The sequence below is a fragment of the Phaseolus vulgaris genome, chromosome 9 (genome assembly GCF_051622355.1).
Source record: "Phaseolus vulgaris cultivar YP4 chromosome 9, ASM5162235v1, whole genome shotgun sequence".
NCBI classification, from domain to species: Eukaryota; Viridiplantae; Streptophyta; class Magnoliopsida; order Fabales; family Fabaceae; genus Phaseolus; species Phaseolus vulgaris.
In genome coordinates this window covers 32,097,956-32,117,609 of record NC_143506.1, presented here as the reverse complement: position 1 = coordinate 32,117,609, position 19,654 = coordinate 32,097,956, and the positions used below count along the sequence as shown (strand labels likewise).

The window sequence follows — 19,654 nt, the reverse complement described above, 5'->3', positions numbered from 1 at the left end:
ACATATAATTTGATATTAATATTTTTTTAAACTATAGGTATTAAATTTTATAATTTTTATAATACAAAGTTTAAAATTATTTAGTTTAATCATTTCATCACGTTTCCTTAGATAAATTTGACTCAAATTTATTTATTCATGCATTTATTTGTTTTTTCTTCTTTATAACTTGAAATATTTAATTGCATTTTTATAAACTCTATATCATATATCACGAATAGTGTTCCACCTGAGATTCCTCCAATAAACATATACAGAAATACTCTTATTATCCCTTGCACTGTGAAGAAGAAACTAGTATTTTTAAAAATTCATTTTTACCAAAGTATCTTAAAAACTTAAAGAATTTAATTATTATTACTAATATTTTTTTTAATAACGCAATACTGTTTTTATGATACTGACAAAAAAATATTACATAAATAAGATTAAATAATCTTTATTTTTTTTTCTCCTGTATTTTGCTGTTGAAAGGGTAGATCTGGACCACACGGGGTATCCGATCTCCTACCAATCGCATCGTGCAGCGTCCTCTGACACACGCCGGTATTTTGTCGCCAATCCTCGTCAACGATACGTGGCATTCACTTATCCAACACTGATTTACATCGAACGGCCATTGTGCACCGTGTATTGGACTTACATGTACATGACCACATTTCACTAAATCCAAAATACATTAGAAAAGTCCACAGTAAGTGTGTGTGTGTGTGTTTTTTTTTTAGTTTATAATAATTTATAATTTATACGGAAGAAGGGGAAAATAACAAAGTTAAAAAAAGGACGAGACGACGAAATCAACACAAAGCTTCAGACATTTTTTGGGTTTCTGGAGTTCGCGATATCAACAGAGAGGTTCGAGTTTCTAGAACTTGAGTCTTCGTCCTTGCATTTTTTCTTTACGTTTTTGTGGTACAATCACTTCTTACTATCTAATGTCGTTTTTGTGCTCCTTTTTCATTTTAAAATAATTTTATAGCTTGATTTCGTTTTTGTTTTGTTTTGTGTGTTTTGCTTATGAATGGTGGCTGATTATTTGTATGTCGTGGAATGTGGGTTTATTGATTTTATTTCTTGCCATGATTCTCGTTGATATAATCTTCAATGAGATTTACTGTCAAATTTATTTTGTTCTTTTTTGGGATGTTGTCTCGTTTCTCTTGGGTGTTTTGGGACCTTGTTTAAATTTGACCTAGTTCTAACATTGAGGTCAGGGCACAAATGCGTGGATACTGGCATTAGTGTGGTTTCTATTTGTCTGATATTTTTATTTTAAAATCTCTCGAACTTTTCTGACTTCTTTGAAAAAATTTTAAGCACGAGATTGGGAACCATTTTTTTTAATCTTATGTTGGTTTCTGTGTTGAATAATAGTTTTCCTTTGTTGTTTGTTTGGTTTAATGTTTTACAGTCCTAGTGAACTGAGAAAGTCAGTCCACCCAAAAGCTCAGATACCCTCCTCTGCTTCAGTTTTCCCAAACATTGTAATGCCTGCTTTTCTTGTGTTACTCGAGTTTCATTTCACTGGTTTTGGAAATGAAATCCTATCTCGTTCCTTCTTTTTCAATGATTTAAAATGGAACAGAACTCCTCTAAGCTCGGACGTTTGCAAACATATTATTGTCTTTTAAATTTGATGTTCTCATTTTTTTACCGTTGTAATTTCAACATTTGAGTAAGCTGGATAATGTAAACCAGTCTTGTATTTTGCTCAACTTGATTGGTTGCCATATTGGTTTATACATCTTTGAAAGTGGATTTAGGTCTAATTCAACCCAATAAAATTGGCTTGCAAGATGAGGTTTGCCCCTTATATACTATAATTTGACTATGTTTCTAGTTGGTGTAGGATCTCTAACAGTACTGTTGAATGTATTTCTTAGGCTTGTGAAGACTTGAAATACAACTTCTGCTTCCAACTAAGATACTTAGTTATTGATTTCTTAAATGTTCTGTTCTGATAGTTATGTCTTTTCTGTTTATTTGATGCCGGATCTTCATTTACTCTAGACTTGTATCATTACCATTCTTGTTTACTTAACTGAGGTTTTTTGTTTTATTTCAAATTTTCAATGTTGGTTTATTGCAGCTCTAGGAGTGATCTTTAGGTGTTTTTTTATAGAGGCCAACATGAGCTTTGCTGCGCCATCACTTGGTTCTGTTGGTAAGTATCTTCTTTGTAGTATGCGTGCTACTTCACGGTGTAATTTATTGAATTCTAAAGGACAGTATCTAGGAATTCTTAAGATGGATTAATGGGGTTAACTTCTGTGTATTTAGGGTGCATAATTGTTATCCCATCTCGTTTTCTTTGTGATAAATCATTCTTTATTGTGGTTCCATTTTAGGTGGTAGATCTTCTAGAAGAGCATTTGAGTTTGGAAGAACCTATGTTGTCAGGCCTAAAGGTAAACACCAAGCAACTATAGTTTGGTTGCATGGCCTCGGGGATAATGGCTCCAGGTGACATGACATTTCCTATTGCTCTATCTCAAATTTATACACATAGGTGCACACACACATACATATATATATACAAACACACATAAGGAAATTTATTTGTGGGTGGGTGATATGTTTCTATGCTCTTTTATTTTTTCAGTCATTATTTATGATTGTTGTTGTTAATTGTTGCCTAGGATACTTGTGAATTGAAAGAATATGTCACACTTGAATTTGGATGTGATAATAAATCAAGGAGTTGCATGCTTAGCTGATTTTTATTTTATATATATGAAAAAGGGAAGAGTACATTACAAGGAGAAGTTACATACACCAAGAAACACGCAACTCTTAATCTAGGTACATACACCCAAAAAACAACTTTATGATAGGTCTACAATACCATAACAATCATAATTTTAACTTGTCCCCAAGTTGAAACATATACATTAAATGCACCAATAAATTGAATTCTAGGTTCTCTCAAGTACTTAGTGAGAATGTTTGCAAGCTGGTCGTCAGAGTTGATAAATCCAGTGCGGAGTTCCTTGGATAATAGTTTCTCCCTGATAAAAGGACAATTAATCTCTATGTGTTTGAATCTTTCATGAAGCACAAGACTGAAAGCAATACAATTTCATCTGCTCAACTTGGCAAAATTTAAACTCTTGAAGGAGTTGTTTAATCCACACAAATTCACAAGTGACCAAAGCCATAGATCTGTATTCAGTTTTTGCATTGTATTGGGCAACACTTTTTTTCTTTCTCTTCTAGGAGACAATATTCCCTCCAATATCCTGTGGTGGATCTCTTGTCAGTGTAACAATCAACCCAATATGCATCACATATAATTTGAGTATTTCTTTGTACTCATACAACAATCCTTGTCTAGGAGCATTTTTTTTAATATATCTTGGAATGCGAATTACAACATTCCAGTGATCAATTTGAGGATTATGCATGAATTGACTAACAACTTTGACTACATAAGAAATATTAGGTCTTGTCATATTGAGATAAATGAGTTTTCTCACTAGCCTCCTATATCTTTTCGGATCTGAAATCAAAGGTTACAAAACAATTTAAAGAGCTAGTTAAATTTGGCTTAGAGAGACTAAATTATAAGGACAATGTGGAACTATAAGACAAAATTAAGATTTAAAGGAGATAAAGGAACTTGATCAATTCCTTGAGATGGAAGTTTGGATTCAATGGCTACATGGTAGGTATCTAGAGAATGAAAAGCCATTAAATATGATTAGAGGTGGGAATTAAGGTCGGAATTTGATTTTAAAATTCAAATTTCGCTCTTCATCTCATGGCTGAGACTAGATAAAACCATCTAAATTAGGAATTTGGTTTTCATTTCACTTACATTAGCACGTGCATTGGAGGGTGACTTCTCCTATAAATACCCTTGCTTTCCCTCGTGTAAAACAACTTTTGAGATATAAAATTGAGAGAAAAACTCTCTGGCATTTGGCGTCTGAAACCTTTCTTTGGAGTCTTATCTTGGTTCTTAGGAGTCAAATGGTGATTCAACACTAGGAGCTTATCATTTGGTTCTCATTTTCTAAATTCTGGGCCCTATCATAAAAAGGTGATTCATAAGAGTGGCACATGCTATTGAACAAGGGAATCAGCAGGGTTAACCATTAGAGTGTCAACTTAATTTGATGTTTTAGCATTGTTTTAATAATGGGTTTTAACTTGGAGAACAAAACTCATTTTCTGCTTTGCTTATGCAGTTGGTCCCAGCTTCTAGAGACCCTTCCTCTTACAAATGTAAGCACACAGAACTTTTAACTGTTAATAGGGGAACACATATTGCTTATGACTAGATTTATATTCTTGGGATATGTATGATCATATTGATAGTAATTTGAAAGATCATTGTTTAAATGTTTGGTGCAGATTAAATGGATATGTCCAACTGCTCCTACTCAGCCAATATCTATTTTTGGTGGCTTTCCATCTACTGCTTGTAAGTTATTGGTTTTTAGGCCCTTAGAGGGAATATAAACCTCTATAGTTAATGTATTATAAACAGGCTTATGTGCTGCAACATTGAAATTGTCACATGGAGCATAGAAGTGCATTTGAGGACAGAGCTAGCACTATGAGTTTTAAATTTTGTAATAATAACCTTAAATTGGTCTTTATAAATTTCTTATCTATAACTTTCGTATCTCTTAGGGTTTGATGTTGGAGAGATTTCAGAAGATGCTCCAGATGATCTTGAAGGATTGGATGCTTCAGCTGCGCATGTTGCAAATTTGTTGTCTACGGAGCCTGCAGACAGTAGGTTTCTCTCTCAACATTTTTGTCTAATTTTATGAGTATGTCGATGCCATGTTATATGACATAAAGCTTATTTTCTTGCTAGATTATCATAAAAATTAGAACTTAATAATTGAACTCTTGCATATTTTTGCTTATTCATGTCATTTAATTAGAAAAAATAAATTATCTTGGGCCTGATCTTTGGTTTGTCAAAGATATCTAACTATGGTGCTTAAACTTGCACACCAAAAGGTGGAAAAGAATAAAGAAATAGACACAACACAAGTATATAACTGTAAATAACAGCTTAAGATCATTTTGCATACTTTAGTACAATAAATGCATATTTGGTTAGCTTGTTTGGTGAAATGATTGATTTTCTGCCTGCTTTCTATAGAACACTTGAAAACCATGTATTAAATGCAAACTTGTGAACCTTATACCACCATCATATTAATATTGTAAAACTGCATGACTTTGAGATCCCATCTCAGTAAACATCAGGTTTTTGAATGTGCAGGAAAAAATATGTATATTTGATCTACATAACTTATTTTGAGATCTACCATGTGTTATACTTATCATTTAATAATGCATGTAAGTGGTTGTTAGCCACATGCCCCAATTAGCTATGTATTTGGAAGAAATATGAATGGCTCAGAGAGCCAATATTGCCAGCCTCTGATATGAACACAGTAAATTCCTCAGATTTGAGGTCTAGGTCCTAAAGGGAAGCAAAAAGCTGATATATGGTTAAATTTCAGTCTATATGGTTAAGTTTCTAAAATGTTACTGGAGTTGCTAAGGTCAATAGTGTAAATGCTCAATTTCAGATGCTGTTAAATGAAGGGAATTTTTTATTAATTCTGCTTAACTATTACTTTTTTTTATGTTTCATGTTTGTATAGTTCATTTTTTCAATCACAGTAAACAAATTATTATGAGTTATAACAATTTTTAGTCTGATATTTGTATGACAGTTAAGCTTGGTGTGGGAGGGTTCAGCATGGGAGCAGCTACTGCCCTGTACTCCGTGTCCTGCTTTACTGCTGGGAAATATGGGAATGGGAATGCTTATCCTGCCAACATAAGTGCAGCTGTTGGTTTAAGTGGCTGGCTTCCATGCTCAAAGTCTGGTCTCTTGACAATATTTTAACTTCTCATGTTAGTTTGATTCAAGCCCCCTTCCTCCGCTTTCTATATTACTTAATGAAATTGCTATATTTTTGTTCTTTGCATAGGACCTTGAGTAACAAGTTACAAGGGATACATGAAGCTACAAGGCGGGCTCAGTCCTTTCCTGTTTTGCTTTGTCATGGAAAAGGTAAATCTATGAAAATAAAATATACTCTTTTTATGAAACAAGTGTTCTTAGAAAGTAGATTTTAATCTTGACTTAACCTTACAAAACTGGTTTACAAAGTAAGGTTTTCACCTACTTACGCATTATAATTTGACTATATCTCTATATGAGATCTCCAACACTCTTCCTCGCACCGAGGACTGGACATCTCGAGTTTGAGATAAGATATTTATAGATAATTCAATTGCGGGTAGCCTAATGGAGCCAACAACCCTCGTTTGGACAGACTCCAATGTCATTATAGAAAATGGACTTTAAACCTAACTAATCTTCATAAAATCAGTCTACAAGGTGAGATTTTCACTTATATACTATAATCTTGTCATATCTTTAGTAGATGATGTGGATCTCCAATAAGTGGAAAGAAAACTGTTAAACTACAACTCCAGGGTCAATTAGAAATCTAACATTAAAGGAAATAGTTAAACATAAGAAAAGTGAGTTTCATTAAGTTTGAAACCGTATATTTCTATGACTACACGAGTGATTTATATTAAAAGAATGAAATCAATACAATAAATACAAAAATTTGATATCCTCTAATAACAAATATATGATACTAGAATAAATGTCACTAATGATACACATACACACATGATCTTGATGTTTCTAATTACAAAGATATGATCCTGATATTTGTATCTATAAAGATGCGATCCTCATTCCTGTAATTGTAACACTGCCCTCAAGCTAGAACATATAAGTCTTGTGTGCTCATTTTACTAGAGATGTGATTGATCTTTGGACTTCTTAATAGACTTGGTAAATATGTGTACCAACTATTCACTAGAGTTGACAAGTTTAACGGTGGTTTCTCCAAATTCCAATTTTTCTCATGTGAAATGACAATTTACCTCAATATGTTTGTTTTTTTTCTTCATAAAATACACAATTTTATGTAATGCATAATGCTGTTTGATTGTCACATATAAGATGCAATTTCCTTCAAATTTATTTGAGAAGTTGTTTTAGCCATATGAGCTCACAGGTGTCTGAAGCCATTATGCTTTTGTATTTTATCTTGCCACAATATTTTGTCTCTTACTTTTCCAAGATATTAAATTATCCCAAGAAGAACACAGTACCCTGAAGTGGAGTGGTCATCACTGGGTGAGAATACCCAACCAACATTAGAGTACACAACAATTTGAGTATTTCCCTTATCTTCATAAATAATGATCTTTGCCAATAGTATTCTTAATATATCCTAGAATCCATACAACTGCGCCCCAAGCCTCTTGACAAGGAAAGTTAAAAAATGACTTACTAACACTCACTGCAAAGACAATGTCAAGACGAGTGACACTGAGATAGTTTAGCTTAGCAAATAACTACTGTCAGTATCTCCTTGGGTCTATATACAACTATTTTGGTCAGGTACAAGTTTGATACAGGGATTCATTGGTTGACTTCGCATTAACATCCCTATTTCTTCTAAAATCTCCACGTGTAAGTCACTGTTCTTAGGCGGCGTTTTGATGGTTGTGTAGATTGGTGTTGGGTGATCCTGGACTTGTGGTCTTCGGAGTGAATAGAGGTCACTGGAGCACAAGAGGGCCCAAAAAACAAAAACTCTCCACTAGAGAATCTGGGTCCACTGTGCCAACATGGTTTTCAAGGGGCTCTAGATAGCATGTTAAACTATAGGAAATAGAGAGACATTGAGCTGAAATCATGTGTTTTTGAGACGTGGGTGTTTTATTTATATCAAGAAAAATAATTTAATACAATAAATAGAGGAGATTGATATTCTCTAGCAATAAATATATGATGTTGGAGTAAAGAAAAAGTTCCTATAATACTTGTATAATATATTTCTGATTATAAAAGATTTGGTCTTATTTCTATAACTATAACAATTATCTTTATATTTCTAATTATAAAGATATGATCATGATATCTGTAATTATGTATAACAAATTTTAAACGTAAAGCACAAAACCAAGATAATCTCTAAAACACCAGGGCAATGAATAAAATACAGTGAACCATTCTTGCAACTGATCCTAGGTATGACTATTGAATCAGCCATCATGCGGAAGTTGCGGAGGCGCCAAAGACACCAGTTTCTCATAAAATTTAGGGACACAGAAAGTAAGAAACTCCGTAACTAATATGTGCTAGTACTTTTCCTACCACGCACATTTAAGGACTGCAAGGGATAGTAACGGTCAAAGTCCCTGAACATTTGTTCTTTTTCCATGTTTAATCCCTGCTGCTACATAACTGCGTAACTGATGAGTGATGATGTCCACAGTCAAGTGAGTTGTCACGTCATCAAATTGTGTTTTTATTCCTGTTTACCTGTTACGCCACAGCCAGTGATCTGACTAGATGAGGGATTGAAAACAGTTTACTAAAACAATTACAGGTGATTATCTCATTAGACTTCTTGAATACATGGCTTGGCTTGGGTTGCCAACGCCACTGTTAAGTTTCAATAATATTTTAACTTGACAACAAGGACTCAGTGGTATCAGAACAAAAGTTCAGGAACTTTGATTGGTCAAAATCTAGATTAGGGACTGAACAGAAGTACCGAAAAGTGAAGGGATAAAAAAGTGAGTAAACCTTGGTTTTTTCAAAGGAAAGTAATCACCCTGTAGTAGGTGGTCACGTGTTTCTGCGCTGCATGTACACATAGCACCAGCATTGTGAGAAAAATGATACAAGTTCTGTTACGTTTACCTTGAGGGATAGGCTGTAGTTTGGGAGATACATGATAAATAAGATCTTGGTTTCTAACAAAGTTGGCACTTTGGTTTTGCTTCGATTTTTTCATGAAATAGAATTTTGACTAAATAATTTATATGACAAGCTTTTCTAATCACAACATAAGTTGGTCGAGAAGTGGGTCACCTATGTAGGTGATTTTGCTATTTATATTGATTTCAAATATCATGCTTTTGCAAAATGCTGCAAAACATTCCTTTATTTAATGTATATCCAGGCTGACACACCTTATTATTTAAACTATATGTTCAGTTAATAATTGCCATTGGTTCATGTTTAACACTGTTCATCTAGGTTGTATAAATTTTTCTATGTATTTAGCAGGGTAAAATCCATACAATCGTTTTATAATGTGCTCTAGTTGTTCGATATTAAGCTCATTTTCGCCAACATTACCACTATTGCTAGGTAATTTAACTTTTGAATAGTGGAGTGAATAACATTTGCATTTATATTCTCAGGTGATGATGTTGTTCCCTATAAGTCTGGTGAGAAGTCATCGAAGTGCTTAAGTTCAACTGGATTTGGGGATGTAACTTTTAAAGCTTATAATGGGTAATAAACGAAAAGCCCTGTAATAGATTTTGTCCTATTTTTTTCTTTTTATAAAATCTTCTTTATACCATGCTAAATTTTAATTTTTTTTCTGGACTTTTCTTTTGGTTCTAAGGCTTGGACACTACACAATTCCAGAAGAGATGGATGAGGTTTGCGCTTGGCTAACGTCAAAATTGGGCCTTGAGGGGAATACTGCATAGGTAGCCAGCAAAGGAAGCAAAATATGAAAAGTAATTCTTTTCCTTTTTGTCAATTGTAATTTTGTTATTGCAGATTTGCTTAGATTTCTGCTGATGACATGCATAATATATTCTCAATCCATTTTGTAAAACACTTGGCCTGAAGGCATCTTCGAAACAAGGTACTGTCATTGAAACAAAAACTTGGTGGCAAGTATGGTGATGAAATAATATATTATGCTGAAGATGATCTACAATGCTTGTAAGGTTTTCGTTTTGTTACATGATATTATTTAGACATGACGCGTTAATCTCCCTTTACTGGGCTTCCAGTGGGACTTAATACTGACGGTGTACTTGGTTTTGGTTTTGTATAAAACCAAACACAATATGTGGATTAGATTTTAAAACATCACCAACGAATTTCAAATCAGTTTTTAAGCTGGTTTGTGAACAAAATTGGATTTCGGTGTAAGCTGATTTTACAATTTAAAAAAAAATTCAAAACTAATTTTAAAACCAGTTGGATAAACCTTATATTTTAAAAATAGTTTAAAGATAGATAAAATTAAGTTATAAAAGTGTAGTTTCAAAACGGGTTCTAAACAAAAAATGGATCAAAACTGAAATGTTTTTCAGAACCTGATTTCCATTTGTTAGGTGTTGGAATCTCATCTACTAGAGATAAAACAAATATAAGTGAGTTAGAGATAGATAAAATATTTTAAAATATATAAGTGAGTGTAAATTTTATTTTAAAAAATTGGTTTTAAAAGTTCACTTTTAATATGATATTAAAGTAATTTAAAGTCAATTTTAAAAAAAAATTGTTGAACTTATCAAGTCATCCGTTATGGGGTTGTTATTAAACTACCTATGTTGGAGACTCTATATTGATTAAAAATAATGATATTTCAAAGTATATATGTGGGGTATAAATTTTATCTTATAATTCAATTTTGTAAGATTGAGTTAGACATAAAATTCATTTAATATTAAGAGTTCAACAAGTTTACTTTGAATTGTTATCTTAAAGTATAATAGAGTATTATTTGAGATTGTGGTCATTCCTGATTAACTCTCTAAGTATTATTTAGGATTACTTTTGACTAACATCTTAAGTATTATTTAGGATCTAGTCACTTCTAACTAACCCCTAGATTATTTTTTGGGATTGTAACCACTCCAAACTAACCCTATTAAGTATTCTTTGAGTTGGGAACCACTCATGCTAATCCCCTTGAGTATTCTTTGGACATATTCACTCCTAACTAAATGGATATTTTTGTCAAACAAGCACTCCAGGCTAGCATAAAACATTATCTAAGTGTGTGATCAATAAGTCACAGGTTTTGCCTACTAGGAAGGGATTGCGTCTTTCAATGATGACAAGGTTTATATGCTTTCTCCTAGTTTGTTATACGAATACTCATAATGTTCTGGATTACTTAATTTAGAAGGTTTATTTTTTTAAATAAGTTTTGGATTATATAATCCGGTATTGTTAGTGGTTAAATAGGTTTTGGATTATGTAATTCGGAAGTGGTAATTTTTTTACTTATGTAAAATACTGTTTATATTTTTTTTTATTGAAGGATAATTTTGGGAATTTAAAATTTATGGAGGTGGCCGAAGAAATGTAAGTTATATAAGTCAAAGGACCAAAAATGCATGCTTGAAATTTTTAGAGTCATCTGCTATAAGTATCTACCAATCCCAAGCCATTTTAGAAAAGAAAAGATATTTTTAAGACAGTAAAAACATACACTTTTCACCATATTATAATAATATTATAATATTTAAAATTAGAAAATAAATTAAATATGATTAAAATATTATTTTATTGATTTATGAAGTATATATTTTCTACTGCTTGTTAAACACCCTTTTAGAAAATAGGGCATAGACTCGCCATTAGTTTCTTGAGTTTAACAAACGTCCCTTTACATAAATCCCAACACCATAATGGTTTGTAAATTATAAACTCTTAAAGAATATTTATAACTCAATTTTCAAACACAGGTGTAAATCACATACATGGCCAAGAGATCCAACAATCCCCTCCATAATTAAAACCCTTGCATTTGAAAAACTAGGCTCCAAACACAATCCTTTAAACATGTAAAAATATTTCATTTCTAGTAATGCTGTTAAAATTTACATGGCTACTACCCCAACAAATCCTCCAAAAAAGGCTTCTCAGATGATCAACTCAACCCCATATAGACAATCATTGCTATATGTAAATAATATTCCTTAACTCATTTCCAAACTTGGATGTAATTTACATGGCTAAGCTCCAGAAATACAAACCCTGACGCATGAACAACTAGCATACACAATCATTGATACATCAAAATCGATCTGGCACTGTTTCTGTCACAAATCTGAAGCCACTAAATGAACGAGGAATGTAGCAAGCCTTTGAAAAATGAGCAATTTTTAGGCTCACCTCCATCACTTGACATTCATTTTAATGGTGCCTCTTTAACAAACGAAACATTATCTGTTTTACTGGCGAAAGGTGACAAAAGGTGCTTTTCTTGGTCATCGTCCATTCCTGATGTTGCTTGAGATCCACATGGTGAGGCAGACGAAAGAGACTCAGCAATTTCATCTTCTGCAAATACTCACAAAGATAAGCAGTGCAAATTGTTTACATGTGCACACCAAGATGGAAAACTCAGTATGCATCAGGAAAAGTAGAAAACAAGAATATGAACATATGCGTATACCTGAATGGTATTCCGGTAGTTGTTTAACAGTTGTTACTTCAACACAATCAGGAAGTAGGCAACTGCAAAGTGAACCTGAATTTTCACCAAAAGGTTACACTTAGAATATCATTGTGTTTCTATAACACATTCTTCTGTGGCATGAAAAGTATAGAAGAAAGAGAGGTAAAATGATATTTAGTCTTTTCTGAAAGATATATAAATTAAGGATTGTGGTCTTACCTAACCTAGCAAGACGATTCACCCAACCTGGGATTCGTTTTCCATTCAATCTATGTGACATATCATCCGTAAAATGATTGCAGTTCTTAGATATAAGGTGGTAGGTATCTCCATGATACTCATTAGCTATGGTCTCAATGAATGTTCGAAACTCAGAAGGATGCATATTTACATGACCTAAAGTCACAGAACATCTGTATATAAATCCAGGGCACTTCTTTGGCTCTACTTCAAATACTCCACTTGCTGGAAAGTCATGAGCTCCAAATCCATACTCTTTACCGTGTACTATTCAAACAGATACAGAAGTAACCATTATAACAAAAGCAAGAAACCATTTAGATATTACAAGAAACATGGAATGATAAGAAAAGAACTCTTAAATCCTTACATACATATATACAAAATTTAGACATGGTTTCTCAATCCTAACATCTAATTTTGATGATTAGCTTTGTATTTTATAAACTTGATTCATTATAAGCTATCACACTTTGTGAATATTGACTAAACTAAGCATTTATGGTGCTGCAAGTCTGTCTTGGGAGAGGTTTTTCTGCTATGATGCTCGTAGTCAAACAAGTAACCAATAGTAGATTTGCAGTGGTATAACTGAGTTATACAGAATCATTTTTCATAGGTTTTTGGCACTAAATTTGCTTGGATAAACCGCTAGTAGAATGGTTGGTAGTTTTTTATTGTTTCTTTTTGTTCTCAGTTCGTTTTTATCTTGTTGTGGGAGTTTTGATTTTACTAGGTATCTTAATATATAAGGGTATCTTTATATATAAGGCTTGTAACATCTTTAAGTGCTCTCTCTAACTAATTTAATTTATTGTTTGTGGATACAAGAAAAACATTCATGGTGTTTGGGTTTAAAGCTAGCAAATGTCAATGACCCTCTTTGGTTTTAACTCTGTCCAGGACCTGCATTTATTCTTTGGAATTAATGCAAATTCTTCTAATTCTTACTATGACAATTTTTGATGATTTGGATAAAAACCATAGGGATTTTGGGATTTTATGCAAGACAAGCAAACGCCTAAATATCAAATTAAACGATATGTTGCACCGTTTGGGACCCCATAAAATTTCATTCTTGTAAACATATTTCTTAATTGGGATAAACACAACATTGATACACACAAATCATATATATTTGCCAGCATTCGTTGAATGAGATTTAGAGAAAAGCTGAATACGACCAGTCATAGGTTCTATATATAAAGGATCATAAAATGCTATCTGTATCATTTTTTTCTTTTGATTCTCATCTGTATCTTTCTTTGCAGCTATTCATCTTCAAAACCCTATTGGACATTATCTGTGGCATTCTTTCTAGCAAGTTGGCAGAAATGAAAACCTTGGTTTGCTACATGAAGCATCTTATGAAAATAGAAGAAGAAGAAGAAATAACAATAATACATCCTTTCATACAAAATGGAAAAACAAAGATTAGGATTTAGAGAATGGAGAAAAGAAATTGAAAGTTGAAAGAAACCTTCAATGCCTGAGTGAAAGATTCCAAAGCCGAACCAATACAAATAATTGTTGAGAGGGGTGAGGTCGTAGACATTCAACACCACTCTGGTGTTGTTGTTTTTGTCCTTGTCGCCATTGACATTGTTATTATTATTATTATCAGATTTTGAGGTAGAATTGGAGCTGCTCTTCGTCGTCCCCATTTTTTTCACAGAGATTGATGTCTATACGTCGCTCTCTATGAATTTCTGGGGCAACAAACAACCTTGCAAATCCTCAAAACTCAACAAATTATTTATATTGATTTATTGATTCATCATTTATTAGGTGACTCTTAGTCGATGAATAATATAACACAATGTTACCAAACAACGAGAAACTCGGATTTGGATCTCCGCAATTTCTTCCTTCTTTTTCATTAAAAATTCCAAGTTTCCCGGCAGATGACGAGGGTGTGTCTCTCTGTGCCACGTGTGTACTACAAATCATCTTTGATACCCTAAGAAGACCAATTTTTTTGGGATAGTTTGAGAATTTTTGGAATTCTATACGATTGTTATTTCATTAGATATAAATATATATAATAAACGGTAAATTTATAATTAAATAATATAAAAAATATTAAAATAATAGTATTGAGAATTGTAATATGATTAAATAAAATACTGAAGTTGTCAATATATCATTATCCTTTTTTCTACCATCTTCTGTTAATATATTGAAAAAAAGTTTTTATTTTTTTATAAGGGACTTTGAGAGTATTTTTTTAATGGCTGAACAAATTATTTCTTTAGTCAATATCTCTTTTCCTTCTTTAGATTTTTCTTAAAACACTTGGAATTTTGCTTTTGATGATGGTGAGTACACCTGTAACTCCAATACTTAAGGAAGTGTTCGATATGATGATGCAATAAATATTGTAATAATGATATACCTTTGTTTTGGTTGCTATGTCTATTCATACTATATTGATGGACACTTTTAGTGTTAGGTCAAGATTAACATTCATATCATGATTAAGAGTATATTATCTATTTTTTTTACGGTTTAACATATATTAATATACTTTAACCTTAAAGCATTTTCGTATAACCGTCAATATCCGATATCTAGGATGTTCGGGATCGTTCTGTCTCTAATGATACAATTTTAAATTTATTGTAGTAAAAAAAGTCACTAAAACATAATAAAAAAAAAAACCATCATCCCAATGGGAAAGAACAAAAAAAAACTGCTAAGTACATATTACACAATATTTTCTTTGTAAATTTAGTTTTTCACAAAAATAGTCGCGACTTACTTGAATGTCTAATTATTAATTATGTCTCATAAATCAAAATATATTATATTATATAAATTAGATTTAATTAATAACTGTTATGGAGTAATATAGTTTTTATTTCACTTTTTAACAAAAAATATTTTTTTAGTAATATAATTATATTCCATTATCTCTAATTTCTTTTATGTTTTTTTCTCCCTTTCCACGAGATTAAAAACCACCAACCTAATCTCTTCATTGACACTTTGAATGAGCTCCTTTTGCACATGTCCAAAGTATTTTAACTATTTTTTTTTCTACTTAGTTTGTTTTCTATCCTTTTGTTTTGTCATACATTCCATCTTAACATTCTCAATTTTACAACGTGTCATCTCTTTAAAACCCAACATTTACTATAAGAGAATATAAGTAGTATCATAAAGTTTTCCTTTAAGTTTAATAAGTACTTTACCGCCGCTAATAATTTGATTCTTTATTTCTATTTTAACCATCCAATTTCTAATTTTTTATTTATTTATTTTAATCATCCAGTTTTGTATGAGTCGATTTGACCCTGAATTATAAATTAGTTATTGATAATTCTTGCAATTAATTATATATATATATATAGTTTTTTAATTACAAGAGAAAAGAATAATGCTCAAGAACGACAAAAAGTTGAATGATGCACTTCATATATAGATAATTATTGATAAAATAGTAGTAGTAAATATATAAATATATCTAATAATATTTTTCATGTGGTTGAATCGAGATACAAATAGTGTATTGTAAAGCTGATTTTTTGAATTAAGAATTGTTTCGTATCGTGAATAGTAAGATTCATAAACATTAAAAAATATAACATATAATTAAATATATAAGATATGTAAACATGCAAATATCATAGTCATTCGTCATTCATAATTCATCGTCTTCCTCTCCAACATCTACATCACTCAAGTCATCTTCATCTTCTATTAAAAGTTATTCTTCAATGTCTTCCTCATCTCCTATGGATTTTCCATTTTTATTGGTCTTAGTATTTAAATTTCTAAGATCTATATTAGAAAAATAAAAACAAATAAATTTGAATTAGTTATAGTTTGTTGAACTTTCAAGTTCTAAGTTGTAGAAGTTCTAAATAAAAATAATTACTTTTGTTCCTTTTTTTTTACTTGGAGCTTCGTCTTCAACATCAAAAAAATCATTTACACTCATGTAATATTGACCTCTCTTTTTGTTTTACTCATTTTTAAAAATCCAAGATAACAGAAAAAATCCCATGAACAATAGACAAAATTCAAGACAATAGATATCACATCAAATAGAAATAAGACGAATTTATAATATATAAATGGATATAAATCTCGTCTCTTACAAATTAATTTTATAAAATCAAGTTAAGCTTAAATTATGTTATTGGAATGATATATATTATTGAGTGTGGACTTAGTTTAGATAGATGTGAGTTTGTTTTCCACTATTTTTATGTTAGTATTATTCAACGGGTTAAGCACATACCATATATTTGTACGTTGTTTGTGAATTTGTGCTACAATTTTAAAATATTTTTAAAAGTAATTTCTGCATAAGAGGGGAGAGAATCTTTATATATTTGATTTTGCATTTCTTTGAAGTGTGACTTTTGAAAGAAGAAACTGTAGTGGAGTGGTGAGGATTTAGCCAGAGGAGTGAGGCAATGTCTGAAAACAAGAACAAAAGTTTTGTAGTTGCTTTACTTTATCCTTTTGGTTGTCTCATTTTGAGGCACCCTTGGGCACAAGAACGTGAGAAGGAGTGAAGGAGAACCCACAAAATTTTCTGATAACCCTCTTTACACCACTCCTTCCCAAAAGGACCAAATTACTATCAATGAAGAAGCATCAAAATCACTCACATAATATTTTCCACGGCTTACATAAAACTTTGAAAATTTATTCGATCCTAAGCTTTTTTCCTGCACCAATATTGATTTTTTAAGGAATATTTCTTCACTGTTCAGCTTTTGACATTTGTTTTATGATCAACATGCACCATTAATTCTGTCTTATAGCTCCTCAACTAAACATCTTTCATGTTTACTCTTAATAATGACTACCAAACTTTGTTCTAAGTTCACGATAATAAGATAATAGCTGTAGCTTAAATTTTCTTAATTTTTAAAAATTCAATAACTTATTAATTTACTCAATTGTGATGAATTTTATTGATGATAAAAATTGGAAATATTATTTGCAGTTTAATTTCCATTTGTCAGTTTTATTGTCATATGTTGTGTTATCCATATTTTTAATAATCATTTAAATTTTCCAGCTATTCATTAATTTTAAAATATAACAACAATTGCTAATATGTAAAAAAAAATACATATTTATAATGTTAACTTAAATTATGACCAACACCTTTTAATTTTTATATCAGTCATTTTTCTTATCTTTTAAATCACAATTTTTCATTATATTATAATTATATTTTTTATTTTAAAGAAAAATTCAAAAAAATTCATTTAAAAAAAAATCATATATAAGATCATTAAAACAATAATGTAGTTCATGAATATATGATTGATAAAATATCAAGTTAATAATAACGACCAAGATCGTTAAAATTACCATGTTGTTGATGACAATTTTTATTATATTATCATTTAAATAATTATATAATTGACGATAACTTTCATTAACAATTATGTAGTTGATGATGTCATTCATTATAAAAAATAATTGTGTTGTTGTTGATGATTTTCATTATAAGACTATTAAAATGACAATGTTGTTTATGACGGCTTTTATTATAAGATCATTAAAATAGCCATGTTGTTGATGACTTTCATTATAAAATTGTTACAACAACCATGTATAGTTGATGATGTCTTTCATTATAAGATCATTAAAATGACCATGTTGATGATAATGACTTTGGTTGTCTATTTGAAATAAAAAGAGAAGTCAAACAAATTTATTAACATTATTTTCTCGTTAAATACTCTCTTAAAAAAAACCCTACTTAAGAAAAAGTTGATAAGAGGAAAGAGTACAATGTGTATGGCAAAATATAAAAATAAATACTTAAAAATAGATACAAAATCATAATAAAATAATTGTAATAAAATAAATACTAGTAGCATTCATGTTTGAGGAGTATGTCAATCATCTAAACTTTGAAGATGCCCATTTTCAGACCACTTCATAAATTCAACATAAAAATGATATATAATAGTTGAATGAGAAATTTCTATTGAAAAAAAAAAGGGTTTTCATTCGTCGTGGATTGTGACATTCTGTAATACGACCAAAACACACGTGGAAATGCCTCAACCCAAAGTATTTTGGTGTCATCTAATCGTCTTTTCAAATCCCTTATTAAGACTTTCTTAGAAATCTCTACTTGACCATTTGTTTGTGGATGCTATATTGATGTGTATATTTCTTGTATATTTCTTGTATACCTAACTTCCCACATAACTTTCTTACTTGTGGATGCAAATTGTTGTCTATGATGATTACCCAAGGGACTCCAAACCTATATATTATGGACTTCCATATAAATTGTCTAACTTAATCTGCTGAAATAACGATAATTAATTGAACTTCGATCTTGTTTGTAAAACATTCAACTGCAATAATTAGAAATTTCTTTTATTGCTTTGCTGTAGAAAATGGCTCAAGATATCTAGTTCCCGTTTATTAAAAGGCTAAGGAAAAATTGTTAAGTTCAACTATTTTTAGGGAGTTTATACGTAGGTTTGTGTGTAGTTGACATTTATCACATCATTTTACATGTTGTTGGAAATTCTCTCACATAATTGGACAACAATATCCTATTAACAACACTTTACCAGCTAACGCACGTCCCCCTATGTAACTTCCTCAAAGGTCTTCATGCAACTTGGTTATTACATGCTGTCTTTGGTCATTAGTCAAACACCTTAATAACAAATTTGAAAAACATACTTTGTCACATTTTTTGAAAAGTTGTTATTTAATCAATTTATGTCGGCTCAATCCCTTCGCTACATTTAACAAATATGATGACATTCAAGATTGTGTAATTATATAAGTACACATAATCATCTTTTTCATTGACACACTAGGAAATTTCAATGTCTTCTTCTACAAATATTGAGCAAGCCACAAATCGTGTTCTTTATAACTTTCAATAACTTGTCCTATGACTATCTAGGAATCGCTTTGTGGTGTTAATACCTTAACATCTATCTCTTGGTCTAAACTCATTTCTACCAACATGACCTTATATTCTACCTTATTGTTTATTGCTTTAATTTCAAAATGTAAGGATTGTTCTATCGTTACACCATTCGCTCCTTCTAATATAATTCTCGCATTGCTACCTTTTAAATTTGACATTTCATCTACTAATAACAACCAAACCT

The 19,654-nt window shown here is 31.1% G+C and overlaps 2 protein-coding genes across 5 annotated transcripts; one reads left to right on the top strand and one right to left on the bottom strand.

Moving 5' to 3' along the window:
• The first annotated feature begins 671 nt into the window (after positions 1-671).
• On the top strand, positions 672-9,840 carry LOC137820850 (alpha/beta-Hydrolases superfamily protein). Of its 4 annotated transcripts, XM_090294956.1 has the most exons (11): positions 1,123-1,209; positions 1,412-1,484; positions 2,090-2,164; positions 2,349-2,463; positions 4,191-4,227; positions 4,357-4,426; positions 4,639-4,743; positions 5,706-5,856; positions 5,967-6,049; positions 9,283-9,376; positions 9,492-9,840. In XM_090294956.1, the coding sequence occupies exons 3-11, from the start codon at positions 2,131-2,133 to the stop codon at positions 9,577-9,579; spliced, it is 777 nt and encodes a 258-aa protein (XP_090151082.1). In that variant the 5' UTR covers positions 1,123-1,209; positions 1,412-1,484; positions 2,090-2,130; the 3' UTR covers positions 9,580-9,840. The 4 variants fall into 4 exon arrangements, with proteins under 4 accessions (XP_068481233.1, XP_068481234.1, XP_068481235.1 ...); XM_068625132.2 differs by lacking the exons at positions 1,123-1,209; positions 1,412-1,484 and adding an exon at positions 672-855; XM_068625133.2 differs by lacking the exons at positions 1,123-1,209; positions 1,412-1,484 and adding an exon at positions 787-912.
• A 1,941-nt stretch (positions 9,841-11,781) lies between these two features.
• On the bottom strand, positions 11,782-14,319 carry LOC137821294 (deSI-like protein At4g17486). Its single transcript, XM_068625810.2, has 4 exons — positions 14,017-14,319; positions 12,516-12,803; positions 12,294-12,368; positions 11,782-12,178 (listed from the first exon to the last, which is right to left on the bottom strand). Exons 1-4 carry the CDS (start codon positions 14,198-14,200, stop codon positions 12,027-12,029), a joined length of 699 nt encoding a protein of 232 aa, XP_068481911.1. The 5' UTR covers positions 14,201-14,319; the 3' UTR covers positions 11,782-12,026.
• Between the last annotated feature and the right edge of the window lie 5,335 nt (positions 14,320-19,654).

Bases quoted from the DNA above. Each gene is read 5' to 3' on its own strand.
- LOC137821294 (XM_068625810.2), bottom strand. From the start codon at position 14,200: ATGGGGACGACGAAGAGCAGCTCCAATTCTACCTCAAAATCTGATAAT. The intron at 12,804-14,016 runs GTTTCTTTCAAC...CTGTTTGAATAG, and splicing joins CTTTCACTCAGGCATTGAAG to TACACGGTAAAGAGTATGGA. The intron at 12,369-12,515 runs GTAAGACCACAA...GTGAAAATTCAG, and splicing joins GAATCGTCTTGCTAGGTTAG to GTTCACTTTGCAGTTGCCTA.
- LOC137820850 (XM_068625132.2), top strand. From the start codon at position 2,131: ATGAGCTTTGCTGCGCCATCACTTGGTTCTGTTG. The intron at 2,165-2,348 runs GTAAGTATCTTC...GTTCCATTTTAG, and splicing joins GCCATCACTTGGTTCTGTTG to GTGGTAGATCTTCTAGAAGA. The intron at 4,744-5,705 runs GTAGGTTTCTCT...TTTGTATGACAG, and splicing joins GTCTACGGAGCCTGCAGACA to TTAAGCTTGGTGTGGGAGGG.